This window comes from Myotis myotis, unplaced genomic scaffold, assembly GCF_014108235.1.
Source record: "Myotis myotis isolate mMyoMyo1 unplaced genomic scaffold, mMyoMyo1.p scaffold_m19_p_10, whole genome shotgun sequence".
NCBI lineage: Eukaryota > Metazoa > Chordata > Mammalia > Chiroptera > Vespertilionidae > Myotis > Myotis myotis.
Genome location: NW_023416314.1, coordinates 40224254 through 40248176, shown reverse-complemented (window position 1 = coordinate 40248176; position 23923 = coordinate 40224254). Strand labels below are relative to the sequence as shown.

The 23923-nt window shown below is 54.3% G+C and overlaps 1 protein-coding gene across 2 annotated transcripts; it reads right to left on the bottom strand.

Annotated features, from left to right (window-relative positions):
• Window positions 1-209: 209 nt before the first annotated feature.
• On the bottom strand, window positions 210-22980 carry STARD10 (StAR related lipid transfer domain containing 10). 2 transcript variants are annotated; one of them, XM_036325078.1, is made up of 7 exons: window positions 22727-22980; window positions 22047-22357; window positions 3557-3704; window positions 2836-2939; window positions 2156-2273; window positions 852-904; window positions 210-616 (listed from the first exon to the last, which is right to left on the bottom strand). In XM_036325078.1, the coding sequence occupies exons 2-7, from the start codon at window positions 22251-22253 to the stop codon at window positions 371-373; spliced, it is 876 nt and encodes a 291-aa protein (XP_036180971.1). In that variant the 5' UTR covers window positions 22254-22357; window positions 22727-22980; the 3' UTR covers window positions 210-370. The 2 variants fall into 2 exon arrangements, with proteins under 2 accessions (XP_036180971.1, XP_036180970.1); XM_036325077.1 differs by having other exon boundaries at window positions 22936-22973.
• Between the last annotated feature and the right edge of the window lie 943 nt (window positions 22981-23923).

The following is a 23923-nucleotide window of genomic DNA, read 5'->3' as shown; positions in this document are numbered from 1 at the left end:
AGGGAATGGAACATACCCATAAATGGAGAAAAAGCTAACCACCCAACCCCCCAGCTACCCATGGGGAGGAAAGAGGATGCCTAAAGAAATAAAGGTCAGGCAATCAACGATAAAATTAACAAAATAAACTGTAGAGCAAGGGGACCAAGAGTGGCAGTTGTGCCCCGGACAGGTGGGAAGCAGGTACAGCGAGGAGTCAGTGAGCCGGCTGAGGCTGTGGGATGGTTTATTAGGGCTATATCCAGCAAGGCCACAGTGCCAACCTGGGTCTGAGCCCAACGTCCTCAGGAGGCACAGGGGGTGTGGGAGGGGAGAAAGCCACCCCCAGGCTCTGCCCTGTCTTGTCTCAGTCCCTGTTATGGTTCCACGCTCAGGTGAACGAGGTATCATCGTCACTTCCCTCGCCGCCAGCACCGCCCATACGCTCCTCCCGACTCTCTGCCACCGCGCTCTCATCGATGTTCTCCAGCGAGTCCGCATGCTGCACAGACAGCTCCGACAGCGCCAGGCTTGGCAACAGGCTCTGCTCTGGGTGTAGCCACGGTTTAAAGTGGGGCTGATGCTTCTGCTTCCACTCAGGGTACTTGACGCACGCCTTGTACATCTTCTTCATGGCCTGTGGACCCGCAGCACCAGAGTCAGGAGTGAGCAGGCACAGGACTAGTTTCTTACCACATCCCCTCTCATGCTCTCCAGCCACTCAGCCCCCCACTCCCAGCATCCTGAGTTCTTGCCCCAAGTTCATAACTCTGCCCCTCAGCCCTGACTCCCCATCTCTATCCCACTCCACCCGTTCAGCCCAGAACCCTCTCCACCAACCTCCATACCCCCAAAGTCCCAAGGCCACTCACCTTGGGAGCCAGGAACTGAGAAGATTTATTCACCACCCACTTGGGTAAGGAGCCTATGAGAGCAGGGAAGGGGAGTGAGGAGAGAAGGGAAGCAGCAGCCTCAGGCACCCAGTCCCCTGCCTCCAGTCTGAGGTTTCCAGAGAGGCCACTCACTTCTCCATGGGAGTGGGGGGGGGGGGGGGGGATGTGAGATAAGTCCCATAAGACTTTATTATCCTTACCCTCTTTCCATCTCAGACCAAGGTGCTCTGCTAGAGGGGAATGTTAGCTTTTTCTCCATATATGGGCATATTCCATTCCCTTTGTGTCTATTCATTAGGCTTACCTCTGTGTCCCTGCCCCCTCCTGCTAAGCCCCAGAGGGCTGGCTGCAGGGAAGAAAACTGCAGGGTCCTAGGTGATTACAGGCTACAGATGGACTGAACCGCTGACCCAGCAAGCTCCTGCCTGCTGCCTGCCCTCCACTCACACTAACATCCCTTCTCATACCCAGTCCCTCTATGGGGAATAAATAGTCCTGATGCTTAGCCCCTCCTCTGCCTGTACCCCAGAAAGCCTAGCTGCTGCACATCCCTCTTGGCTGGACACTCCAGCCTGGCCTGACTTGGAATCCACAGCCCAGCTCTCCACCCTGTCTCATTCCCAAGTGTCTGCTCTGCCTTTGACACTCAACACATTCACTCAGTGAGATGCTGGGGAGCCCAGGGCCTTGGCCACTGGGCCCTCAGTGGGGTTCAGGGCATTCCCAGGTAAAGGTGCTTGGGGCTTACCCATCCTTGAGTCATCCATCCATTCATTCACGCACTCCACATTCGCTCAGTGATGCCCACCCTCGGGGACCCAGAAAGGAACTCACTGTCGGGGGGGCCCAACAGTGTGCCAAGTGCTCTGCTAGAGGGGAATGGGCCCACAGAGCAGGGAGCCAGCGACTCCTCTGGATAGAGGTGATGACATCTGGAGGGACGAGTAAGGGAGAAGAGGTGTTTCTAGGATGCCTAGACAGGGAGGTGGGAATGTGTAAGAGCGGCCAGTGAGCAGGGAGCAAGTCAGAGTATAGGAGTGTGAGCACTAGGAAGGGAGCTCTAAGCTTCATCATGGGACAGTGGCTACCACCTTGGCCCTTGCTTTTCAAACCGCTGTGACGTCTCAAACCATGGGTCAAATGATGAATATGTTTTCGATGAATATGCCCCAAAATATAAAACAACTCCTAACAAAAACCCTTCTGGATTCTGAGTAAATCAAGTCCCATCCCCTGGGAAATAGGAGAGGATCCCATGGTAGGCTCCAGGGCCAAGCTCTCACCTTTGGGGTCCACCTGGGCCAGGTAGGTGATGACGCAGCTCTTGGGCCCCGTGCTCTGGATGAGGTAGCCCGTCTGGATGGACACAGCTCGGACCAAGTCTTTCCGAGGCGGGTATTTCTGGGGACAGAAGGCACAGGGAGGTTAAGATTCAGGGTGGGAGAAAAGGAGGTGTCTCTGTGAGTACACACACACACACACACACACACACACACACACACACAGAGTTAGTTCATATCTCCTGGTGTCCACTCCAGGCCAGGCCTGCTGCTGGGGTAAGGAGAAAAGGAAGAGTCAGACTAGGCTATCTTTACCCTTTTTAGGGTCAGGGTTCATGAGCACACACAGGCGAGCACACACATACCTACACACACATACGCGTGCACTTGTCCTTGCCCAGGCCAGCTGTACCTGCTTGTCCTACCTGTCATGGAGATCAAAGTGGCCCAGCCTCAAGGAAGGTCAGGGAACCCTGACCTCACTCCCCCCTTTCCTAGTCAGACCATGCAGAGCCCAACCAATGGAATTCAGCATATCTGAGGGCCAATAGATTTCATGTCTGGCTTGAAGTCACAGGGAAGTCACGATAGCAACCAGGGTCCTTTCCCTAGGCTAGGCCTGCCAGCCCAGCCCTACCTGGCACCTTCCCTGCCCACCCAGCAGGGAAGGCAGGTCAACTCACGGGATGTTTGACTGAGTAGTTCATAATGATGTAATCAGTGCCCATGGGGAGCCAGGAGCGAAGGGTGATGACATCACGGTTCTTCAGGGGCTTTGGACACCTCCCTGTGGAGGGCAAGGGACAGTTCAGCCAGACCACTGGCCTGCCTGACTGACTGCAAGGGAGGGCATGGCAGAGGCTAGCAACACAGGGATGCCTAGTTAACTGCCAGCTCCCCCTGAACCAAACAGGTACCCACAACACCACAGTCCCAGAACTGAAACTAGGAAAGAGACAGAGCACAACCCTCTCCCCTCCTGTCTCCAGCCACCCCTGCTCCTCACAACCTCACACAGCCCTTACCTTGCTGGCCTGGCTTGTTTGTATATGTGAGTGTATGGGAAAATCACGGTATTACTTGATGTAGGTACATGAAAACATGTGACTGTGAATACGTGGCATATGGCTGTGGGTTGTATACATGTGTACACGTGTTTGTGTGGAATGTGCATACATGAACATGGGAGTGCATAATGTGTTTTAGTGTATGTGTGTGTGTGTTCACAACTGTCTGGGAGTGGACAGGGATGTCAGGAAGGGCAGCCCAACATCTCAGCACTCAGGTCTCTGAGCACGTTGGCGTGGGAGTGACCACAGGGAGGGAAGACGGGAGGAGGAGCCTCAGCTGGAAGCCTGGTAGAGGCCTGCAGGAGGCTAGGGGAGTGTGCTTGGGCTTGCTCACAAGAATAATAGCCCACGTCAGCATTGACTGTCAAGCGAGCGATGTCGAAAGTCTCAATGACGTTGCTGTCCCACTTCTTTCGGTATTCAATGTCATGTAGGACATCGTAGAGTGTCTCGGCTGGCACATCGCGGCACTCCATCCGGCACTGCAGATAGACACATGGGTTGTCAGGGTCACACAGGGTTCAAAGCCTTGGTACCAGGGGTCCGGAGGGCAAACAGGCAAAGGGGGGAGGAGAAGGAGGAGGACAGAAAGGAACAGCGACTTCTAAAGCCAACATGGACTCGCCACTTGCCACGAGTCCTGTCCAGCCCTCCCAGAAGCCACCTGTGCCAGGAGACAGCAGCCCCTATATCCAAAGACTATCCCCCCACCTTAACTCCCAACAAACCTCCCCATTTGACCCTGTTTCCTTCTCAAGGAGGCCTTCCTGAATTATCCAGCCATATGTTGAGTCTCTAGATCTGTGCCCTCTCAGACCCTTGAACTTCATGGTCGCAGGCTCACAACTGTTTCAACACAGAACCTGGTATGGTTACATGTTGACACGAAAGCATGAACGAACAAATGCCTAAGTAGATGATTTCTTTCCTCCATGGGACCTTATCACCAGGCCATACCACTTTTTTTTTTAATCCAACAAGCATCTTTGGATCTCTTATTATTTATTAGCCTTGTCTTCAAAGAGCTTTCTGTCCAGCAGAGACAAGAGCCGCCAAAGATACCTTTTTAAAAATTTAACCCTTACAATAACTCTGCCACACAAGAAATCCAAGGAGGAAATTGAGGTTCAGAAAGATTAAGTAAAGTAACTTGCCCAAGGTCACTGAGCTGGAAAGTAGCAGAGATATGGGATTTAACCCAGATCACATGTCTGGAAAGCCAGTAAAAACAGAATGAGGTTTCGCCAGATTTTCACTCAGCAAGATGAAACTTAGTCCATAGCCTTGTCCTGTGATTTTTTTTTTTTCTCACCCAAGAGCCCAATCCCCAGGATCAAGTTCCTCTCAGCAAGTGAACAAATTTTCTTGCATCGTTTATAAAGGTCTCCCAGAACTGGTGTTCAGACGGTGCCAAGGGAGGCACACACATTGCTTTCTACTGAAAAGGGGATACATGCAACCATATGAGGGCGGCGTCACATTGCCTTCCCCCTAATCTTGGGTTAGGCTGTGGGGCTCCTAACCATATGAGAGGCCACAGGAAGGACACATCACTACCTATTGGGTATTTTAGGAACCAGTGAAGTCATCAAGCCCTACTTTGCAGAAAATAAAGAGGACAGAGGAACAAGCTAAGTATTACCATGAGAAGCTAAGTGTTACCATGAGAATACAACCAGACAAAGCCAGAGGGTGCGAGATTCTGCAGAGTTACTGGTCCAGTCTCTTCTACAGATTAATGACATAAGGAACTAGGCTAGACTGAGAGACTTATAGGACACAACCACCAGATGGAAAGTGTGTTCCTGGATTGCACACTGGCTTGGACACAACAACTATAAAGGACATTTGGGACAGCTGGAGAAATATGAATATGAACTGAGTGTTAGATGTGCCGAAAATGTGCTGAATCCAAATGGTGAAGATAGCTGCCTGAAAACAAAAAAGCAGATTACAAAATAGAATGCATGGTGTACTCTCATTCGGGGTGGGGGGGATACGTGCACAGAAAAAGCTCAGGAAGCACAGTCACTAAGGTGTTAGCAGTGGTGATCTCTGAATGATGAGAATATGGTGGGCTTTGGTTGTTATTGGTTGAGTTTTTTTTTTTTTTTTTTTGCTGTTTGTATTTCTAATTTTCTAAAATGTATAGTACTGCTTCTATAACAATGAAAAAAATTAAATAAAAAGTTCCCCCACATGCCCGGCCAGTGTGGCTCAGTGGTTGAGGGCTGATCCATGCACCAGGAAGTTAGGATCCAATTCCTGGTCAGGTCACATGCCCCAGTTACCTACCGATCCCCAGTGGGGGGCGTGCAGGAGGCAGCCGATCAAAGATTCTCTGTCATCATTGATGTTTGTTTTTTTTTTCTCTCTCTCTCCCTTCCTCTCTGTGGAATCAATTATATATATTATATATTTTAAAGTTCCCCCAGAGATATTGAGAGGTGCACTTACCACATGCCAGGTACTAGTCTAAGTGCTTTATACATATTACAGTATTTTATTCTCACAGCCACAGTCTGAGGTATCAGCCCCATTTCAGAATTAGGAAAACCGAAGTTCAAGGACAGACTCCAGCCTGCGGACTCATGTGACCCCGAACATGTCACTCTCCCTCTGTTTGCTTTCCTGCTTCAGGAGGGGGTATGACTAGATCCAATCATTTAACAACCCCCGGTTCCAGCCCCGCGTGGAGCTCACAAGAGTCAGAGATGAACCTGGGGCCTGTCCTTGAAAGGCTTCTTCCAGTTGAGAGAGGAGACCGACTTGAAAATAAGAAGGTGCCCTAAACTGCCCAGTGGGGGCACAGAGGAGGTCAGCTCTGTGATGTGGGTGAGGAGTCAGGCTCCATGGAGAAGCTCCGTCTGGAAGGTAGGTGTCTGCCAAGTGGCCTTGGGAGAAAGAACCGCCAGGGAACAGGCACCAAGGAGATGAGAGTGTGGCCTGTAGAAAGCTGAATGAGTTCCATTTGCTCCAGTTCCCAGGGTGTGGTACAGCCTAATACTTAAAAGGTCCTGGTTCCAGATCTCCCTGGAGAAATAGGTGATTCGGGACTAGGTCAGAGTAAGTATAGGTGAGCCTGGAACATCTTATTGCACACAAAAAAGGACCTACCACAGAATGCTAGGGAACTTGCCCAGAGAACACAGGAGCCAGCGCCATGAGCTTCCACTGGTTTGCTTTGGTTGACCAACTCATCAGTGTTTACCTGAAGTGTTCCCCAGTTTTAGCACTGAAATCCACATCCCAGAAAACCCCTCTGACCTGGGCAAACTAGGGCAGCTGGCCACCTACCATGGGCTAAAGCTGGGACAACCTGTGATTAATACAAATAATGAAAGTAACAAGTTCTATTCCACTGAGTAAAATAGGTATATACAGGTATGAATAAATAAATTGAATTTTAATAAGGGTATTTGCATAGTTTCAAAGTATCTTCCCATCAAATACTTATTACAAAAGGAAAATGAGTAACTCCATGGTAGAGAAGCCTGGCAGGTCCCACCTTAATCAAGCCATCAAAGTGAACATCATTAGTAATGGAACAATTTACAACTGAGTGCTGCCTGATAGGACAAAATTAAAAAAATACAGGCATGCCCTGGCTGGTGTTGCTCAGCTGGCTGGACGTCTTCCTATGCACCAAAAGGATGCTGGTTCAATTGCTGGTAGGGACACATGCCTGGGGTGTGGACTTGATCCCCAGGAGGGGGGAGAGCAAGAGGCAGCCAATCGATGTTTCTGTCTGTCTATCCCTCTGCCTCCCCACTTCTTTCCAATCAGTAAAAACATATTTAAAAAAACCAAAGAATACAGGCACCACTTATGTGGTATTTCTGCCAAAGATGTATAACCTAAATCTAATCATTAGGAAAATCAGACAAAGCCAAAATGAGGAACTTTCACAAAATAACTAGCCTTTAAGTGTCAGGGTCATGAAAGTCAAGAAAAGACTCAAGAACTATATCAGACTGAAGGAGACTAATGAAACATGAGTGAATGAATGAGTGAGTGAACAACATGATGGGAGGGAGGGATGTGACAATGAGAAAGGGGGTGGGAGGAGATGGCAGACACGAGATCTGCCATCACCAGGAACATCCAAACAGCTTTCTATTCAGCAGCCATAGGGAGATCCAGGTGCTGCACCAGATATTCAACACACACACTCTCTTCAACCCAGATTTAGAGCTGGTGTCATGCCTGTGCTGCAAAATAGAAAACTGAGGCTCAGCAGAGTAAGCAACCTGCCCAAATCAGGCAGCCAGAAAGCAGCCTGGCAGGGATTCAAAACAAAACCAGGTCTTGCTGTAGTCCTAACCATCAAGGAGCACTGAAGTGTGGCTTCTGAAGAAACTAGAACTTCTCTAAATCCACGTGTGGAAGCTGGTTTGGCTTTGCAAGTCCTCAAATGTGTGTATAGACAGTGAGTGTATGGAGGGGCCACACTGGAAGGGGCTCACATTGCCCAGACCTTGCCCATACTCCCTCAGCCTTTTGGATCAGGACTGTTGTGGCTTCAGAACCAAAGGCCGCCCTCGAGACAGCAGACAGTGGGCGGAGCACACAGAGCCCCAACACAGTGCAAACTCTGCATACCATTTTATCTTCCAGATACAGCTGGAAACTTCAAAGGCTTCCCAGCTTAGCAGACTCTTAGGGAAGAAGGCCATCAGCAGGGCCCGGTTGGGAGGAGGGCACTGGGAAGGTAAGAACCCTGGCTGTGGTGACCCTCCAGGTGAGAAAACAGGTCTGGGTGGTGATCTGGAGAACAGAGAGCATCTATGGGCCTCATGGCCCATAGCACCCACAGCGACTGGCCTGGCTCCCAGCCCAGCTCTTTCCACCGCCCCCAGGAGGCAGTATGGCTTCGCCAAGACCGGTAAATTACATCTAGCAATGTTCTTGCCTGCAGGGCCAGGGGCCACATCAGCAAGGTGTAATACTAAGAGGCTTTGAGAGGGGTAGGGGTATGTCGTTGGAGAATACCTAGTGGGCGGGTCTGTGACTGGAACCCATATTCATTGGGCCCTGGGTGAGTCAGTCACTTCAGTGAATATCTGGGAGCTCCCAGAACTGAAGGGAAGGAGCTAAATTGGGCTACAATGCCCTTAAATCCTGGTTACCACAGGGAGCCTGATATGCAGCCATTTCACAGCTGAGAAAACTGAGGCCCAGGGTAAATACAGACTACGACCCCGCCAGACCCCATGACAGGGAGAACTGGGATTGCCCAAAACTCCTGGGTCCAACACCACCCCCCAACACCCTGAGTTCCACAGAGCCATGATCAGAAAGGACTGGACAATTAAGGAAAGCCATCAGGAAAGACTCCTGCAATCCCGGATTCCAATCCTCTCCTTGGGCACAAGATTTAACTCTCCTGAGTCTGTTTCCTCATACGAAAAACGGGGATACTGCCCTGGCCAGGTAGCTCGTTGGTTAGAGCATCATCCTGATATGCTAAGGTTGTGGTTTTGATCCCTGGTCAGGGCACATACAAGAATCAACCGATGAATGCATAAATAACTGGAACAACAAATCAATGTTTTTTTCTCTCTTTCTCAAATCAATAAATTTTAAAAAGAAAAATGCGGATACTAATAGTACCTATTGAATGGAGATGCTGTGATTACATTCAATGAGGTAACGTATACAATATGCCTGGCACATAGCAAATACTCAAAAAACAGTAGCTGTCGTTACTCCCGCAGGCTTCCTCCAGCTGCCATTCACCCTTCCACAGGCCAGGACTAGGTCCATTTGCAAGTGCTTCCTTAGATTTTGTGCCCTGGGCACCGCTCTTCCCTCACCCTGGCCCTGCCCTTTTGCCCATCCATTCGCCACTTTCTGGAGTCTGCTGTGTTCCAGGCCTGCAACTGGGCAGCAGGGACCCAGGGGCAACTCAGACCTGGGCCCTGCCCCAAAAGAGCCCCATCCAGTGGGTGGTAGGAAAGACAGGGACACAGAATCCCAGCAGAGAGTGAGCAGTGTTGGGGCACGGGGAGTGAAAGTAAAGGAACTGTGGGCGCAGAGGGTGACGGAGCCCAAAAGGAGAGGAAGCCCAACTGCCACAAGGGGAGATGGGGCATTTCAGGCAGCCAGACCGGTGGGTTCAACGGCCTGGAGGCTTAACTAAATATGCACAGAGTCCAGACTGTGTCTCACTCTCCCCTTCTCCTCTCTCCTACCCCTTGCCTGTGCTTCTCAGTCCTTCCCATTGCTCAGCAATTAGAGGAGGAATCTCCATGGAAGGAGGGAAGTGTTGGGGGGGGGGGGCCCAGCAGGGGGGAGCAGCAGTGTCTCCCAGGACCCTTTTCCCTGAGACAAGGGAAAAGAAATCAGGCCGCCTGCACAGAGCTGTGGTACGGCCTTGATGGCAAAGACCAGAGCAGTAACAAGCAAACTGAGACACAGACGGGTGAACCCAAGTTTGGCCCTCGCCCCAAGACCTCACTCAGCAGGTCTCCAATATCCTTGCCCACAGGATTTGTGGGGCCCAAGAGATGATCTCTTTCACCACTACTCTTCAGATTACCTCTGGGGAAACTGAGGCCCACTTGGGTTCAATCCCTCAGGCTGTGCCGCCTTCTCACCATGTTGCATTCTAGTAGTTCCGTAAAGGGAATAACTGTTAAGCAAACGGCCCTTTCTCAATAGAACCACATTCAAATCAGAGGAATTACTCCTAGGCACTAAGTATCAAATCAGTCATAGCCCCAAACAGTAGCCACCACCTCAATAACCATTATCATCTGCTCAAATCACTAATTTATTATCCCATGAAGGAGATAGCAGCACCCAGACCATGGAACCCCAGGGCTAAAATTTAGGTCAAACCGACTCTGCCAATAGTCAAGGACACCAAACTGCATCCTGTGCAGAAATGGACTCTTACCTTCCCAACCCCCAATTGGTATCATCATCGCCACTTAGAGATGCAGAAAGTGAGGCCTAGAGAGTTATAATGATTGACCCAGGCCACATGGCTAAACAGTGGTGAAGCAGAGGAACAGAGCCTGGGTGTGCCTGACCCCAAAGTGTCAGGACACTCTGCTACTTTCATCAAGGAAGCAGACTGGCCCAGCTAAAACAAACATGCTGGAGACTGTCTTAGTTAATTGATGGTTAGTATGCAGCCTTCAATGGATTCAGAGGGCTTGCTGACCAGAGAGGCAAAGCTCAGAGGTTCTTCCTCTGAATGAGGTCACTGACTGCATCCTCAGATCTCACTGGACTCAAAGGCAGGGTCACACTTGCCCAAAACCCAGCACTGGGGCTCTGCACCCAGAAGCCCCCTCGGAGCACCTTTCGGTCCTGCATTGCCCTGCCAGACCCAGCCAGGCCCCGCAGGCTTACAGCTGACTCAGCAGTTCCAGGGGCTGTCTGGGTCAGACAGGCCTCTGCCCTGGCCACATCCTACCGGTGTGGCCTTGGCTTGGGCAAAGGATGTCAGCTCTGAGGCCCAGTATCTTCATCTGTCAAACAGGGTAATCCTCCCCTCAGAGTGGAACTGTGAGGATTATATGAGACTCGTACATAAAGCCCAGCAGCTTTCCCTGACTTCTCAGGCCCGGCCCAGGGGAGCACCTTCCTGCTAGTCCCCAAAGGTCATGCAAGATATACAGGGACAAGGAACAACATTTAGAAAAACAAAAATGCCCTCTGTCTCTCCACAGGGTAGATGGACGGGAGGGGCAGGTGGCCCTTACACCAGGACCCTACACGAATGCCCCCAGACACACACACCACCCTCAAACCACAGCCAGATGCTGCCCTCATGTCAGACCAGGCCCTCCTCCCAGGGCCTGCTCACGCCCCAGCTTGCTGTCTTCAGGGCCCTCCCCTCTACCCCTCCCAAAGCCCACAGGGCCAGTGTTGAGACAAGCTGGTAGAGCCCCTCTGCCCTTGCATCTGGGTTTCCGGGGCCGCCAGAAGGGAGACCCCCTAAGACCTTCCTCCATGTTCCCCGAAATCCCAATAGCAGCACAAGTGTCAGGACATTCTGACACAGGGGTCCAGGAAAGAGATCTGATTGGCCCCCCCAGGACCTCCCTCGGCCGGCTCCTTTTCTATTTTGTCTTCAAACTTCAGCCTGGCTGACCCCGTCCCTAAATTCTTCAGGTTGGGCTGGGGTCTACCCTTCAGCCCCCAGTGCCTCCCTCCATCAGCACGCACTGCCGTGCATCGATTTGTCTGCAATGCTGTGGCCCCTCGTTCACCTTGGCATCCCCTGGGCCTGGCACAGCTTAGTAAAGGCCTGTTGCCGGAACAGCAGGATGGGTGAGCCAACAAAGGGGCTGTGGGAGCTCCTCCTGGCTGGCAAATATTTTCAAAATCATAAAAATGTATCTTTCAACTTAGTTCCTGTTACTCAGGACCAGAAATTTATACTCAGGAAAAAAAATACAAAGTAAGAAAAAAGTCCTGTTACAATATTCATGACTATATTATTGCATTTGTAATTAGCAAAATATATTGGAGAACAACCTGGACCACCACCAACAGCAGGACCGGGTTGGGTTAAGAATGACATCTCACCTTGATAATGACTGCCAGTTACGGAGACCTGTGGGCTCCCCCGGGCCAGGGGCAGGGGCTGAGCTGGCTCTGAACCCTCAAAACCCAGAACAGGCCTCAAAACCCAGAATAGGCCTGGCAGGGAGCAGCTGCCGGAAATGTTTGTGAATTAATAATCCTGTAGCAATATGAGCTACTTCCACGGATGCAATGTTAAATGAACAAAGGAGGATATTAACTTCTACCAGTGCCATAGTCTAAACCAGCGATTTTCAGCCTTTTTCATCTCATGGCACAAATAACTAATTACTAAAATTCTGCAACAAATGTGTATTTTTTTGCTGATCTGACAAAAAAAAAAAAAAAAGTATAATTTTTAGTCATTCGCACCGGAGGGCTATTGTTGTATTGACTGTTGTCATATTTTTTATTTGACAATCTAAGGGAAAAGAGGTCGTGCCCCTGACTAAATAGTCATGTATTGCATGTTTTAAGAATTCCTGTGGCTCACCGGTTGGAAATCGCTGGTCTAAACGTAGCATAAATTATCTATACCTGTGAATGAGAGCTGGAAGGAACCAAAGAAAAGTTTTACTCAGGAATTGAGGCGCTGGGTGATAGATTTTTCATTTTGGGTTCTTGTGACTGTTGATATAATACAGTTTCTATAAGATATAGAAACTATATCTATTTTTTTTCTAAGTTAAGAGTGTTGTCCAGAATCCCAAGGTTCTTGTTCCCTGGACATGGAAGCCGGGACTCAGCTGGGATGGGGTCTGAGGTTGCCCATGCTGGTGCTGAGTTACCTTGGAAATGCTCCAGCCGTGTGGCCGTGCTGGGAGTGGAGCCAGAGGACACTCAGGGCCCTTCCACCCTTGCCTCGGGCTGCGGCATAGGCATGAGAACCCCGGGCAGTCAGGGAGGGACAGAGGGAAGCTGGGGACGAAGGTACAGGGAGGGGCACCTAAGTGGAGTCCTAATGGATGAACAGAAAGTAGATGGCACCCAGATGTAAGGATGGGGAAGAGGCTCCTGGTAGAGGTGCTGGTATGAGCCTGGGGACTGGAAACGGCCTGGAAGGGCTGAAGGAAGGAGAGGGCTCATGCAATTCCATGAGGTAACCTGAGTGAGCAGGATGGAGGCGGAGGAAATGGAGCTGTCCCTTGGGTACCTCAGCCTGTTCGTTCATTCATCCATTCAACAAATGTGAATGGTAGGCCAGCTCTGTGCCATGCTCTGTGCTAGGGATTTAGCAAATTCGTCTAACCCTATCCTCTCAGTTACCTAGCAGGGAAGATTATGTCCATTTGTAAATGGTGACTCAGAAAGGTAAAGTGAAGGAACTAACCTGGAACCCACTGTGACCCAAAGTCCACCCCCAAGGCTGTTCCCCAAGAACCTGGCTCTGCTCTGTGGAGGACCCAAGGGCTGCCAGGTGGGCCAGCACCTGGCCAGGGGAGGACCGTCCCTGGGCATCCACACTAGGAGCTGTGGCTGTTGGCTCTGCCTGCAGCAAGGGGAGCTGGAGGGACACAGAGAGCACGTGGGGGTGGTGCGCCCAACACAGGGTCCCCCTCCCCCACCTTCAGGCTCAGTATTCCCACCTGCAAAATGACAGACGAATCCTGTGCTCTCTCTTCTGAAGAGAAGGGGTTCTAAAACCAGATACGCCCAACCCATCTTCTCCCAAAAGAGGGGCCCCCCTGAGAGTGTGGTGGAGAGTGGAGGTGCTGTGACGCCTCCCCTAGACAGAGCTCCGAGTCTGCTCAGGCAGACCACGCTGGGCCCTCTGCTGCTCTCCATCCAGGGCTAAATGACTCATGGCTGCTCGCCTCCTCCCTCCTCCCTCCCCCCAGTCTCCAGCAGCCTCTCTGGACCCCCACCCCCAGGCTCAGGAGCAGCAGGCCCCAGCTCTGCAGCCGCAGGAACATCCTGCTGACATCTCAGAAGCTGACCTCCTGGTCTGGAGCTCCCGCCACTCTGTTCCAGCCCTGGGGGAGATGGAGGAGCCAGACAGAGGAGGGGGCGCTGAGAAGGAGAAGCAGAGTGTGGGTGGGCCTGGGAAAAGGGAGGGGGTGACGGGAGACCAGTGAGACCAAACAAGGCCAGGCCTGACACACAGACATCAAGACAAAGGCAAATTGGATAAACGCCCCCCTGGGCTTCACCGACCACAGCGGCCTCCGATAAACTCCACAATGCATCTTCAACAGCCTGCTGGGCATCACCCCTGGGCAGCCCACACACCTGCATACGCACCACGGCCACCACTGTCGCCTCAATGCCCACTCCCCTCTGCTCCGCTCCTGTGCCTAGAACCAGGCAAGGTCTGGACTCATCCCTCACTGTCAACCCTGGGACTCCGCTCAGCCAGGACCTTCCCAACAGCTCCTCTTCACCAATCCCAGGCAGGCCTCACCACCTTTGCTTCGAGTACTGCAGCCACATCCTCAGCTCATGGTTCCCAGGACAAGCTGTCCCCTGAGCCAGGGAGCTTTCAGAAACCCAGAGCTAATGACAGCCCTGACCAGCTTGGGAGAGACTGCTGCCTCTCTCTCTGCCTTCAGCAAATCCTAACTCCAACGTCCTCCTCACTCAGGCTCTGCCTCCACTCCTTTCTCACTCTCAGCCCATCCCTCTGCTTCCCTGAGGGACTCGCCAAGACCTTCTCAGCTTGGTGCCTGACTCCTGCTGGCCCCCCAGACACTGCCACCCGGCCCCCGCCCCCCCATGCTGCCAGCCCTGGCCTCCCTCAGCCTGGGTTCTCACAGAGGGCTGTCACTGTCTCCATCAGTCTCCCCCTAGGACTTGAGAGCAGGTCCTGGGTCTGATCCATCTCTGGTCCCCAGCAGCAGCACAGTGGTTGACAGAGTAAGTAGGAGGCATGAGAAGTTTGTTGAATGAATAAATAATTGGGACAGGAAAAAAAAATTGAGGAAAAGAGACAAGTAGCAACATTAAGGCAGGCTCAGTAACCATCTGAGACAGGAATAGGAAACACACCCTAAGGGGAGACTCTGAGACCTGGAGATAGGCCCAGAGGCCAGGCCAGGAGGCTGGATGGAGGCAGAGAGGGAAAACCATGGCAGAGCCGGAGCTGAGCAGGGGGCAGGGGGCAGGAGGCAGGAGGCGCCAGGAGACAGCTGAGGAGACATAATTGGATCAGAGACAACTCTGCTACAGTGAGGGGGAGTGACTCACACACACAGAGTAACACCAGACACAGAAACATGCATACAGTTTCACACTCAGAGGCACACACACAACCTTAAAGGCGCATCCACATGCATTCACCCACAATCCAGCTCCATGCAGAAGGCCCACACATAGAAGGCCAGACAACCCCAACATATTATCCTGTCCTCATAACACACAACCACCATCGGTATCTTATTTACTTATTTGCTTGCTTCTATTTTGCTTATCTCCCCCTCAAGATATAAACCCATGACAACAGGGCCTAATCTGTTTTACCACTAAATTCCTGGATATAACACAAACCTTGGCATATAGGATGTGCTTAATAAATATGTGTCGAATGACTGAATATTGGAGACATACCAGGGAACACCATCCCCTCTGCCTGTGCCTTAAGAGTCATCACCTCCCTGGTCTAGTACCAGATCCCAGGCAATCTGAAAGGGTCCAAAGACAGAGAGGCGACTCCAGGAAATGGTAGAGGGGAACCTCGGGGAATCAGGGGAAGATGCAGGATGAGATTAAAAGGCCTGGACACTGCATGGGTACTCACTCCCCCTACTTCCCTGTTATGGGGGCAGGGCTGGGGGTGCACATGTGCAGGCATTGTTCACCTGCCCCAGGACATAAGGATTCTGGAGACATCAGAGGTAGCAAGTACCTGCCTCCAGGGAGCCCAGGCTGAGAGGCAGGGAGGCAACAGGCTATAGCCACAGAGAACTGCTCCAGCTGCCCTGTGCCACCTGCCCCAGGCTCTCTTTAATGACAAGTAAGAGGAGCCTGCATTGGGCGTGGGACCCACCACTAAATTCTGGGCCTACTACTTTCTTCCACTGCCTGTGCTTCTGAAGCTCCAGGGGCCAGCCCAAGCACGCCAGAGGAGGTAAGGGCAGGCACCTCAAGCCTGACCCCTGGCCTGAGCATTTTTCCTCCCACCTGTTGCTGGATTATGCTGATCTGCCCAGGTCAGGGGTCATGGCTCAATAGGGTTTCTATCCCTGTCTATCTCGGTGGCACCTGGCGCACAGGCCTGTGGCCACTGGTCCCTCAGGAACTGGCTAGTGCGACCCAGGGAGGTCTCAGATCCCTGAAGAGTGCCAGGTGTGTGGGGTCATGGTGCCTGGGGCCTGGCTCCAGGTGGCCTAGCCAGGCGTGGGGACGCGGGGGAAGAAATAAAACCCATCTGTCTCCAGGACTCCTTCCTTTCTCTCATCTCCTGAAACTTTAAAGACTCTCGACTGGAAACTGAGCTGGGGCTCGGACTCGTTAAAGTTTAAAAGCCAGAGCCTGGGGAGCTGGGCGTGGAGGGCACAGAGCCAGCTTGGGAGCTGGGGGCTCTTTTAACCATAGGGACACACTAACTGGAGGCACCCACCCCACCCTACCCCACCCCACTCCCACTCACAAGGTTCCTTATCCTCAGGGCAGGCACCAAGGGGGCTGCACATCCACACCCCAACCTGAATAACACACCACAATTTGCACATTGCAAAGGGTTATTCTGTAATCACCATGTCCCAGTCATTATCCATACAACTCCTTGCTCCATTCCTCACAGTCCCTCCTTTACTGCAGGCCTCCGTCCTTCAGTCCAGACAATATAGCAAAAGCCTCCTCCTGCCATCTGCATTATCTAAAACCCTCCCCTGACACCTCAAGACCTCCAGGACCCAAGTCCTAAGGCTTTTAGTCGAGCTCCTTAAACACCTCCAGCCCCCTGAGCTCCAAGCCCCACACTGAACACCTACAGTTCTCCTAATGCACTGCCCTGTTTCCTGCCCCAGGGCCTTTGCACAGCTGTTCTTCCCCAAGGACAGCTCCCAACACTATCAAACTTGTATGCCTCATTCTCTAACCAGTTCAAAAGGCATCACCTACGCATTCCTCCTCTGTGAAGCCTCCCCTGGCCTCCACAGCTGGTTCAGAGTCTCCCTCCGGGTCTCCACAGCTCCTGAAACAAGTGTCTGTCTCAGCACCCAACTGGGAGCTCCTTGAGTGCAGGGCTCAAGTTTAATTCCCCTCTCTGTCCCCAACCTCCAGCACAGAGCCAGGCAGAGAGGCTATCAGTGAACGACCACTAAATGTGTGAGTGAATGAATCAAGTGCCTGAGACAGGCAGGGCAGCACCACCATCCACATTTGACAGATGAGGAAGCTAAAGCCCAGGCAGGGACAGCAACCTACCTATGGCCACTCTGGACCCTATACTCTCTCACCTACAGCCTCAGGCCAACCCAGGCACCTCCTCCAGGAAGCCTTCCCTAAAGCCTCCAGCCACTTCTGACCATTCCCTTCTCTGAGCACCCCCACCTGAAGGTTGGCAAGGCCTTAGTTATCTGCCCTTACTCTGTGTCCAGATCCCCTACCACCATGGCCTAAGACCAGCACAGCCTCTACAAACCACCTTCCCAGCAACTTCCTGTAGAAATGGGGAAATGGAGCCCCAGAAGGGACAAAGGCCCACCCTGCACCTGAACTCACCCAATCCAAAGCCCTAAAACCAATTAACTTCCACCCCTGCCACCACAGATAAGAAAACAGACTCTAAAAGGTGAAATGACCCCCAAGGTCACATAGCAAGGACTGGCCTCTTGCCCGGCTGGACCCCCTCCAGGGTGCCCTCCCACAATGAAACAGCACAGCAAGACCCAAGTCAGCAGAGAGAGGTAAGTTATGAGTAGCCATGGGGTCCTGGAGACAGACGGGCCCAAGGGGGCAGAGAGATCCCAGCCTTAGAGGTCTCAGCCTTGAACCCAAGGACCTGTGTTCTAATCCTGCTTCTACCACTTCCTGTTTGGCCTTACACAAGTAAGTTCCTGCTCTGAGCCTCAGTTTCTACATCTGTTCGGATGGGCTTAGTAAGACTCATGCCACAGGACAGTTGTGAAGACACAGTGGGAAGGCAAAACACCTGGCCCTGCCCTGCCCCACCTTCCCCATGACCTTCTGAGTCCCTCAGACTGTTAAGAGTGAAAAGGGCCCTTGGAAATCCCTGAGATGATCCCCTCCCTGATCCCTCTTCAAAGGGGGAGAGAATGAGGTGCTGAGAGGGGACAGGCCTGAGCACTGGCTTGAGAGCTTGGAACCCAGGGAGGGGAGGTGGAGGGCTGCGGTGTGGAAGCAGGTGGACAGTGAGATAGGGCAGTGGGGGGCCACTAGAGCTTTCCCCCAAAGGGAAAGGGGAGGAGCCATAGGGCAGGAAGTCAGAGAAAACAGGTCCCCACTGCCACCCCCAGCTTCCTGTGGCAAAAGAAACCTCAGGTTCTCAGAGACACTCCCCCAAGAGATCTCCCTGCCTTACTCCAGCCACCAAGCCCCTCAAGGCCCCTTCACAGTGGTCTGCCTATGAACATCTGTCCCATGAGTAGACAGGGGCCACCTGGAATTGTCAATCCTCTCTCCACCTGGGTCTGGAAGCCTCTGCGGACACGGGCCAGGCCTCCTCCTCTGCCTCTCACATGGCTAGCCAAGCACCAGGCTAGACACTCAGCAGCACTGGAGAACCTAAGCACATGAGCATCCAGGGAAGGGCTGCGCAGGCCATGTCATCTCCTGCTTTCTGTCGCCCGATCCTTATTCTGTTCCCATGGGCCCCAGCACAAGCACTGAGTCCAGAGGCTCTTGGAGCCAAGAGAGCTCCATGACACAGATAGAGAAACAGCTCAGAGAGGGGCAGGACTGTGCCCACGATCACACACACAGAAGAGGGCACCATAGCCAGGGACACCCCAGCCTCTTGCCCAGCTGGCACTGCTTGAACGACTGACAGCCCTTCTGGGTTCCCATTCCTCACATCACATAGGCGTCACAGGGAAGCCTGGCCTGGACACTGAGCGGCCTGGGTTCCGGTTCCAAGCTGCCCTCTGCCTTGGACCAGGATGCATGTTCAGCATCTGCCTCTGGGACAGGACTTATCCTCTCAGGAGGCACTGTCTGCCTCCTCTCCAGTACCCAGAGCATTATAATGCAGGCTTGGGGCCAGGCTGGGCTGGAGGCCAGGAGGGAGGGAAAGGGGGGAGGTGGCCTCCAGCAGCCCCTTCCCTTTGTCCTGGCACCAAATGCTGGGCCCAGTGCCACAGTGGCTATCAGGGACCTCTGGACACAGAGGCGGGAGAAGATAAGTCAGGGGGAAGGGAGACGAGGCGGAGAAAATCAATCAGGTAGACAGATAGGCGGATCCGGATCCATACCCCCACCCTGTGATCACAAGCACAGGGCATGTCCAGGGGGCAGCTGGCCTTTCCTCAGGGGGCAGGCTCAGAAGGCTGGGGCAGGAGTGGGGGAGGGGGAAGTTCAACAAACACCTGTGCTTGAGTTCCTGCCTCCAGGAGTGACCCAATCACCTCTGGGACTCTGGCTTCAGCCCTGCTGTGCCCCTTAATAAGCCACGCCCCTTTCTGGCCTCAGCTTTCTCATGCATCAAAGGAGAATGGGATGATGAGAACACCATGTCCTTCAAAGAGTGTTTTGAGTTTTTTTTTTTATCTTTACCTGAGGATATGTTTTTATTGATTTTTACAGAGAGAGAGAAACATCGATGTGAAAGAGAAATATCCTTTGGTTGCCTCCCATTCGCATCCTTACCGGGAATGAACCCGAAATCTAGGTATGTGTCCTGACCAGTACAGAACAATGCTCCAACCAACTGAACCACCAAGGCATCAAAGAGTTATTGATGGGGTCCAAGCCATAACACTGACCAAAATGTGAGCCCGAGTGGAGAGGGGCAGGGACTCTGGAGCCAGGCTGGCCTGGGTTCCACGCAGCTGCCCTGTGACCTTAGGCAAGTAATATCACTGCCCTCAGCCTCAGTTTCTTTGTGTGTAGCATGGAGACAAGCCTACTACTGCCCAAGACTAGCCTGAGGGTAAGTTAGATGATGGAGGTAAATGCTTGGTTCAAAGCAGGGGCTCTTAGAAATGGTATTCCTGAAATTTGAGGGGTGGGCAGCTCAGAGGCCTCTGCCCATCTCCCAGAGCTTGTGCTGAGGGGACCAGGAGTGGGGTACAGGATGCCTATAATCAAGGCCCCAGACTTTCCCTGGGCCCCAGCTCTGCTCACCTACTATCCCCAACCTTCACTCCACTGCGGGGAGCAGACCCGGAGGGCAGCAATAGGGAGAAACATAAGACAGAGAGGGTGAGGCTGGGAGGCTAGAAAGCTAGGTTCCAAGCTCCACTCTGTTGGCACCTGGCTGGGTGACCCTGGACTAGCCCCTGTCCCTCTCTGGGTCTCAGTGTCCTCATTAGCGCCTCAGTGAGGGGGTGGGGGGGAGAATATGAAATAGGAATTGCCAGGAGCCCTTTGGCACTTCCAATATCAGCTCAGTCTGAGAGGGAAGAAGGGGCAGGGTCCCGGCTGCCAGGGAGAGTGTATGCCCTAACCATAGCCCACAAGCCCATTTTTTCCAAGTCCCTTCCACTCCCAAGGAAGACTATCAGACAAGACAAGTCTGATGTGGCCACAAGAAGTCTGTTGTGGCAGTCTGGCCCCCAGACCCACCAACCCCAGTCCTGGACAGGGCTAGTTTATCCATTAACCAAGCCAGATGGAGGAGGCAGCTCCACCCTGTTGACAGAAGATGGGCGTACTAGCCTCCGTTCAGATCTTTCCCTCCCTTCCTTCTGGAGGGCCAGCTCAGTAGGGAAACTACACTTTCCCACCCCACTGTGCAGCCATCCTTAAGCCTTTCCCAGGTCACAGTCAGGGAAACAAACTTGTTCTCACAACCTTCATTCAACTAACATCCCTGCTCTGTCTGTGTTGGGTGCAGGGGAACACCAAGCTTGGACATACCAGCTGCCCTTCCCTTCCCTGCACCTCAGGCTAGACACAGGTCAGGCCCCCACGGAAGCCCCCTAGCCCACTGTCCTCAGGTCTGGGCAGAGTCCCAGTGGGGGAGACACATGGAAACTCTGAGAGAAAACGAAAGTCAGATAGGCAGGATGCAGAGAGTGATAGAGGGCAGAAAGGGTGAGCCAGAAGGCCACATGGGAACAGATGGACGAAGCTGTACATGACTAAGACAAAGGGAAGCAGAAAGGTACATGGCCAGAGACGGAACGTCAGACATCTCTGGCTCTGTCTGGTGTGAGGCCAAGGTGCCTGAGCTAAGTCTGAGAGCAGGGCCTAGGCAAGGGGGGGGGGGGGGGGAGGGAGCGGGCAGGTGGCCCTCTGAGTCCAGTGCCCTGATCCACCAACCCTTGCAACAGGAATCCACATCTGCACAGTTCCAGAAGGACAGCAGAAGGAGAAGGCAAGAGAAAGGGAAGGGAGGGGAAAGGGCACAGCCTACTGCCAGGAGCTCACTGAAGGGAGCCCTACCCCCTGGAACTGTGGCACTCACACAATGCCCGAGGTGCTAGGGGTAGCTACTGATGCCTCTAGACCAGAGTCTTCACCAGCCTCTGCTCTATCTAGGCCCCCAACGGAGATGAGCTCATGGGGTCCCACACCCTTAGCCTGCCCTGACAAGGCAGAGAAAGAAAAATCATGGGGCTATAATGAATGGAGTTGAGGGCTGTCAAGGGGTTGATGTGCTTCCCTTGGCCTCCTCCTCTCCCAACCCACCACCAGCCTGGCCCTGCGTAAGGCAGGGACATCCACGCCCTGCCTTCGAGATCTGCCAGCCACAATCCTGAGTCCCTGCAGCAGACTCAGGGAGCAGCCAGGGACAGAAGGGGGGAAGAGCAGGGCACCAGGCAGGAAGGGATCAGGTCCCTGCCACCCAAGTGTGCAGAGAGTGGGAAAGAGACCCGGCTCAGGCTGCGAGAACCAGGAATTAGGAAGAGAAGGGCTCAATCCCCCACCTTGAGTGACTCAAATCAGTTAGGAGGGGAAGGCTTGTGGGGGCAGAAGGGTCCCTGAGGGGAGACCACCTCCCTGGAGCAGGCAGGGGCATGCAGAAGAGTGAGCCAGAGTCACACACCTTCTCCAGGCCTCAGTTGGCCCATCTGTGTAATGGGGCTTGCAGGACAAACTGTGCCTCTACCTAGTTCCTGGCAAGAGACTGAAATGCACAACCAGGTGGCAGGGGCTCGGCGGGAGCACCAGGAGACCCCTGTCCGAGGCGGTGAGGCTGCATGTGCGGTGCCCAGCCCTACCTTGATCTTGTGCAGGGTCCGATCCATCTCCACAGCCTGCACCCACACAGACACGCCGGCCTTGCTGTAGGTCAGGTTCCAGCCCGCCTCGGCCTCACACTCTGACCGGAAGCTGCGGAAGTCCTGGTCGTCGGGCACCTGGACGCTGTCGCGGCCCAGGACTGGCCGAGGCCCCTGGGGCTCTGTGGAGGCCGCAGACTTCTCCATGGAGAGGCCCGGGGCCCTGGTCCTCGTCTGGCTCTCCTGGGTCCTCCGCGGAGGCTCTGACAACGTCGACGCGGCTGCCGATGCTGACGCCACCTTCCCGGGACCTGCAAGACCGGTTTGGGGACCGGAGTCAGTGCGCTGGGGGCGCGGGTGGGGCTGTCCGGGGTCCTGGGCGGGTGCGGAGTTCGAGAGAGGCGGGGGCTGGCCCCCGGTGAGGTCCCCCGGCCTGGGGCGGTCACGGGGCATCCCCCAGGGGCGCCCCGGACCTCCCGGGGGCGGGGGGTGCGGGCTGCGCGCCGGGGGTGGGGGGCGCGCGCGAGCCCGAGGGGTCCCGGGGAGGCCGGGACCCGAAGTGAGGAGAGTCGGGCGGTGTCCGCGCAGAGCTGGCCGGACCCGCTCAACTCACTCGGGCGGCGGCGCCGGCGCGGGAAGAGCGCGGGGCGCGGGGCGGACGCCGCCGGGCCGCCGCTCACCTGTGCCCACTGCTCCGCCGGGGCCGCCGGGCCGGGGTGCGAGCGCCGCCGCCGCCGCCGCCGCGCTGCCGCTGCCCCGCCGACCGGGCCGCGCGGGGGCTCCGAGGGGAAGGACAGTGGGTCCCGCGGCCGGGCCGCCCCGTGCCCCCGCCCCGCGCGCCCTGTCTCCCTCCCTCCGGGCAGGCTGGGGGCGCGGGGGCACCGCTCGCCTGGGCTCGGTATTTTCCAGGCTGCGGAGGGACCGCCGACCGGCTCCCAGCCCCGCCCCGCCCCGCCCGCAGGGTCCTAGCGCCCGCCCCGCCCGCCGGGAAGGGACCTGGCCCGGGAGGGACCAGTCTCCAGGCAGCGCTCGGGACCGGGCGGGGAGAGGCCCGGAGATGGAGTGGGCTCTGATTGGAGGGGCGAGGGGTTGCTAGAACAGTCCTTCTGGAAGTTAACTGTGAACCCCGCCTCTCCACCCCCTCCCACACTCACAGGTACGCACCTCTGCAACAACCTACTTACGCACAAACGACACCCCAGAGACCCGAAGATGGGCACACACACCCCACCACAATCAAGAGCAACTCAGAGTTGCCTGCAGCTTGCACCCCTGACCACCCACTAGCCGCAGGGTTCACAGGCTGGCCAGATTTGGGCAAAATCTCCACTCCCAGCTGGGAGCTGTAACAAGGCTCCCGCCCGACACCGCCCCCCCTCCCCCCCTCCCCCCCCCCCCAAGCCCTAGACTCTGGCTCTTGTCCGTCACCACCCACTCTGAGCACCCATGTGTGTGTCCACACATCTCCCATGGACTAGATCTGGCTCTCTAAAGCATCTGGCTCCACAGCACTGGGGCTCCCTGTCCCTTCCTAAGCAGAGCTGGCCAGGCTCCATGGCCGTGGGGAGATATGTCCACCAGCACCCCAATCACCCCTTCCAGCCCCCAGAGGCTGCCACCTTCCCTCTGGGTCCTGGTGCCAGCTCTGCCTCCAGTTGCTCTGTGTGCACTGAGGCCAATAGTTCAACTTCCCTGAGGCCAGGACAGTATGTGTGGCAGAGGGCACAAGACTGAACATTCACTGACCCCGGGGACTGGCCCTTGACCACAGAGCAGGAGGGAGGGCCCGTGGTGAGCTCCCCTGGGTGGGCAGCTAACAGGGTCCACAAGTGCCCACTACTTGCCCAGTGTCACACAGTGAGTACATGGGCATCCTG

Excerpts from the sequence above, each read along its gene's own strand:
- STARD10 (XM_036325078.1), bottom strand. The coding sequence starts at position 22,253 with ATGGAGAAGTCTGCGGCCTCCACAGAGCCCCAGGGGCCTCGGCCAGTC. Across the intron at positions 2,274-2,835 it reads ACTACTCAGTCAAACATCCC|AAATACCCGCCTCGGAAAGA; the intron begins GTGAGTTGACCT and ends TTCTGTCCCCAG. Across the intron at positions 617-851 it reads CTCAGTTCCTGGCTCCCAAG|GCCATGAAGAAGATGTACAA; the intron begins GTGAGTGGCCTT and ends GCGGGTCCACAG.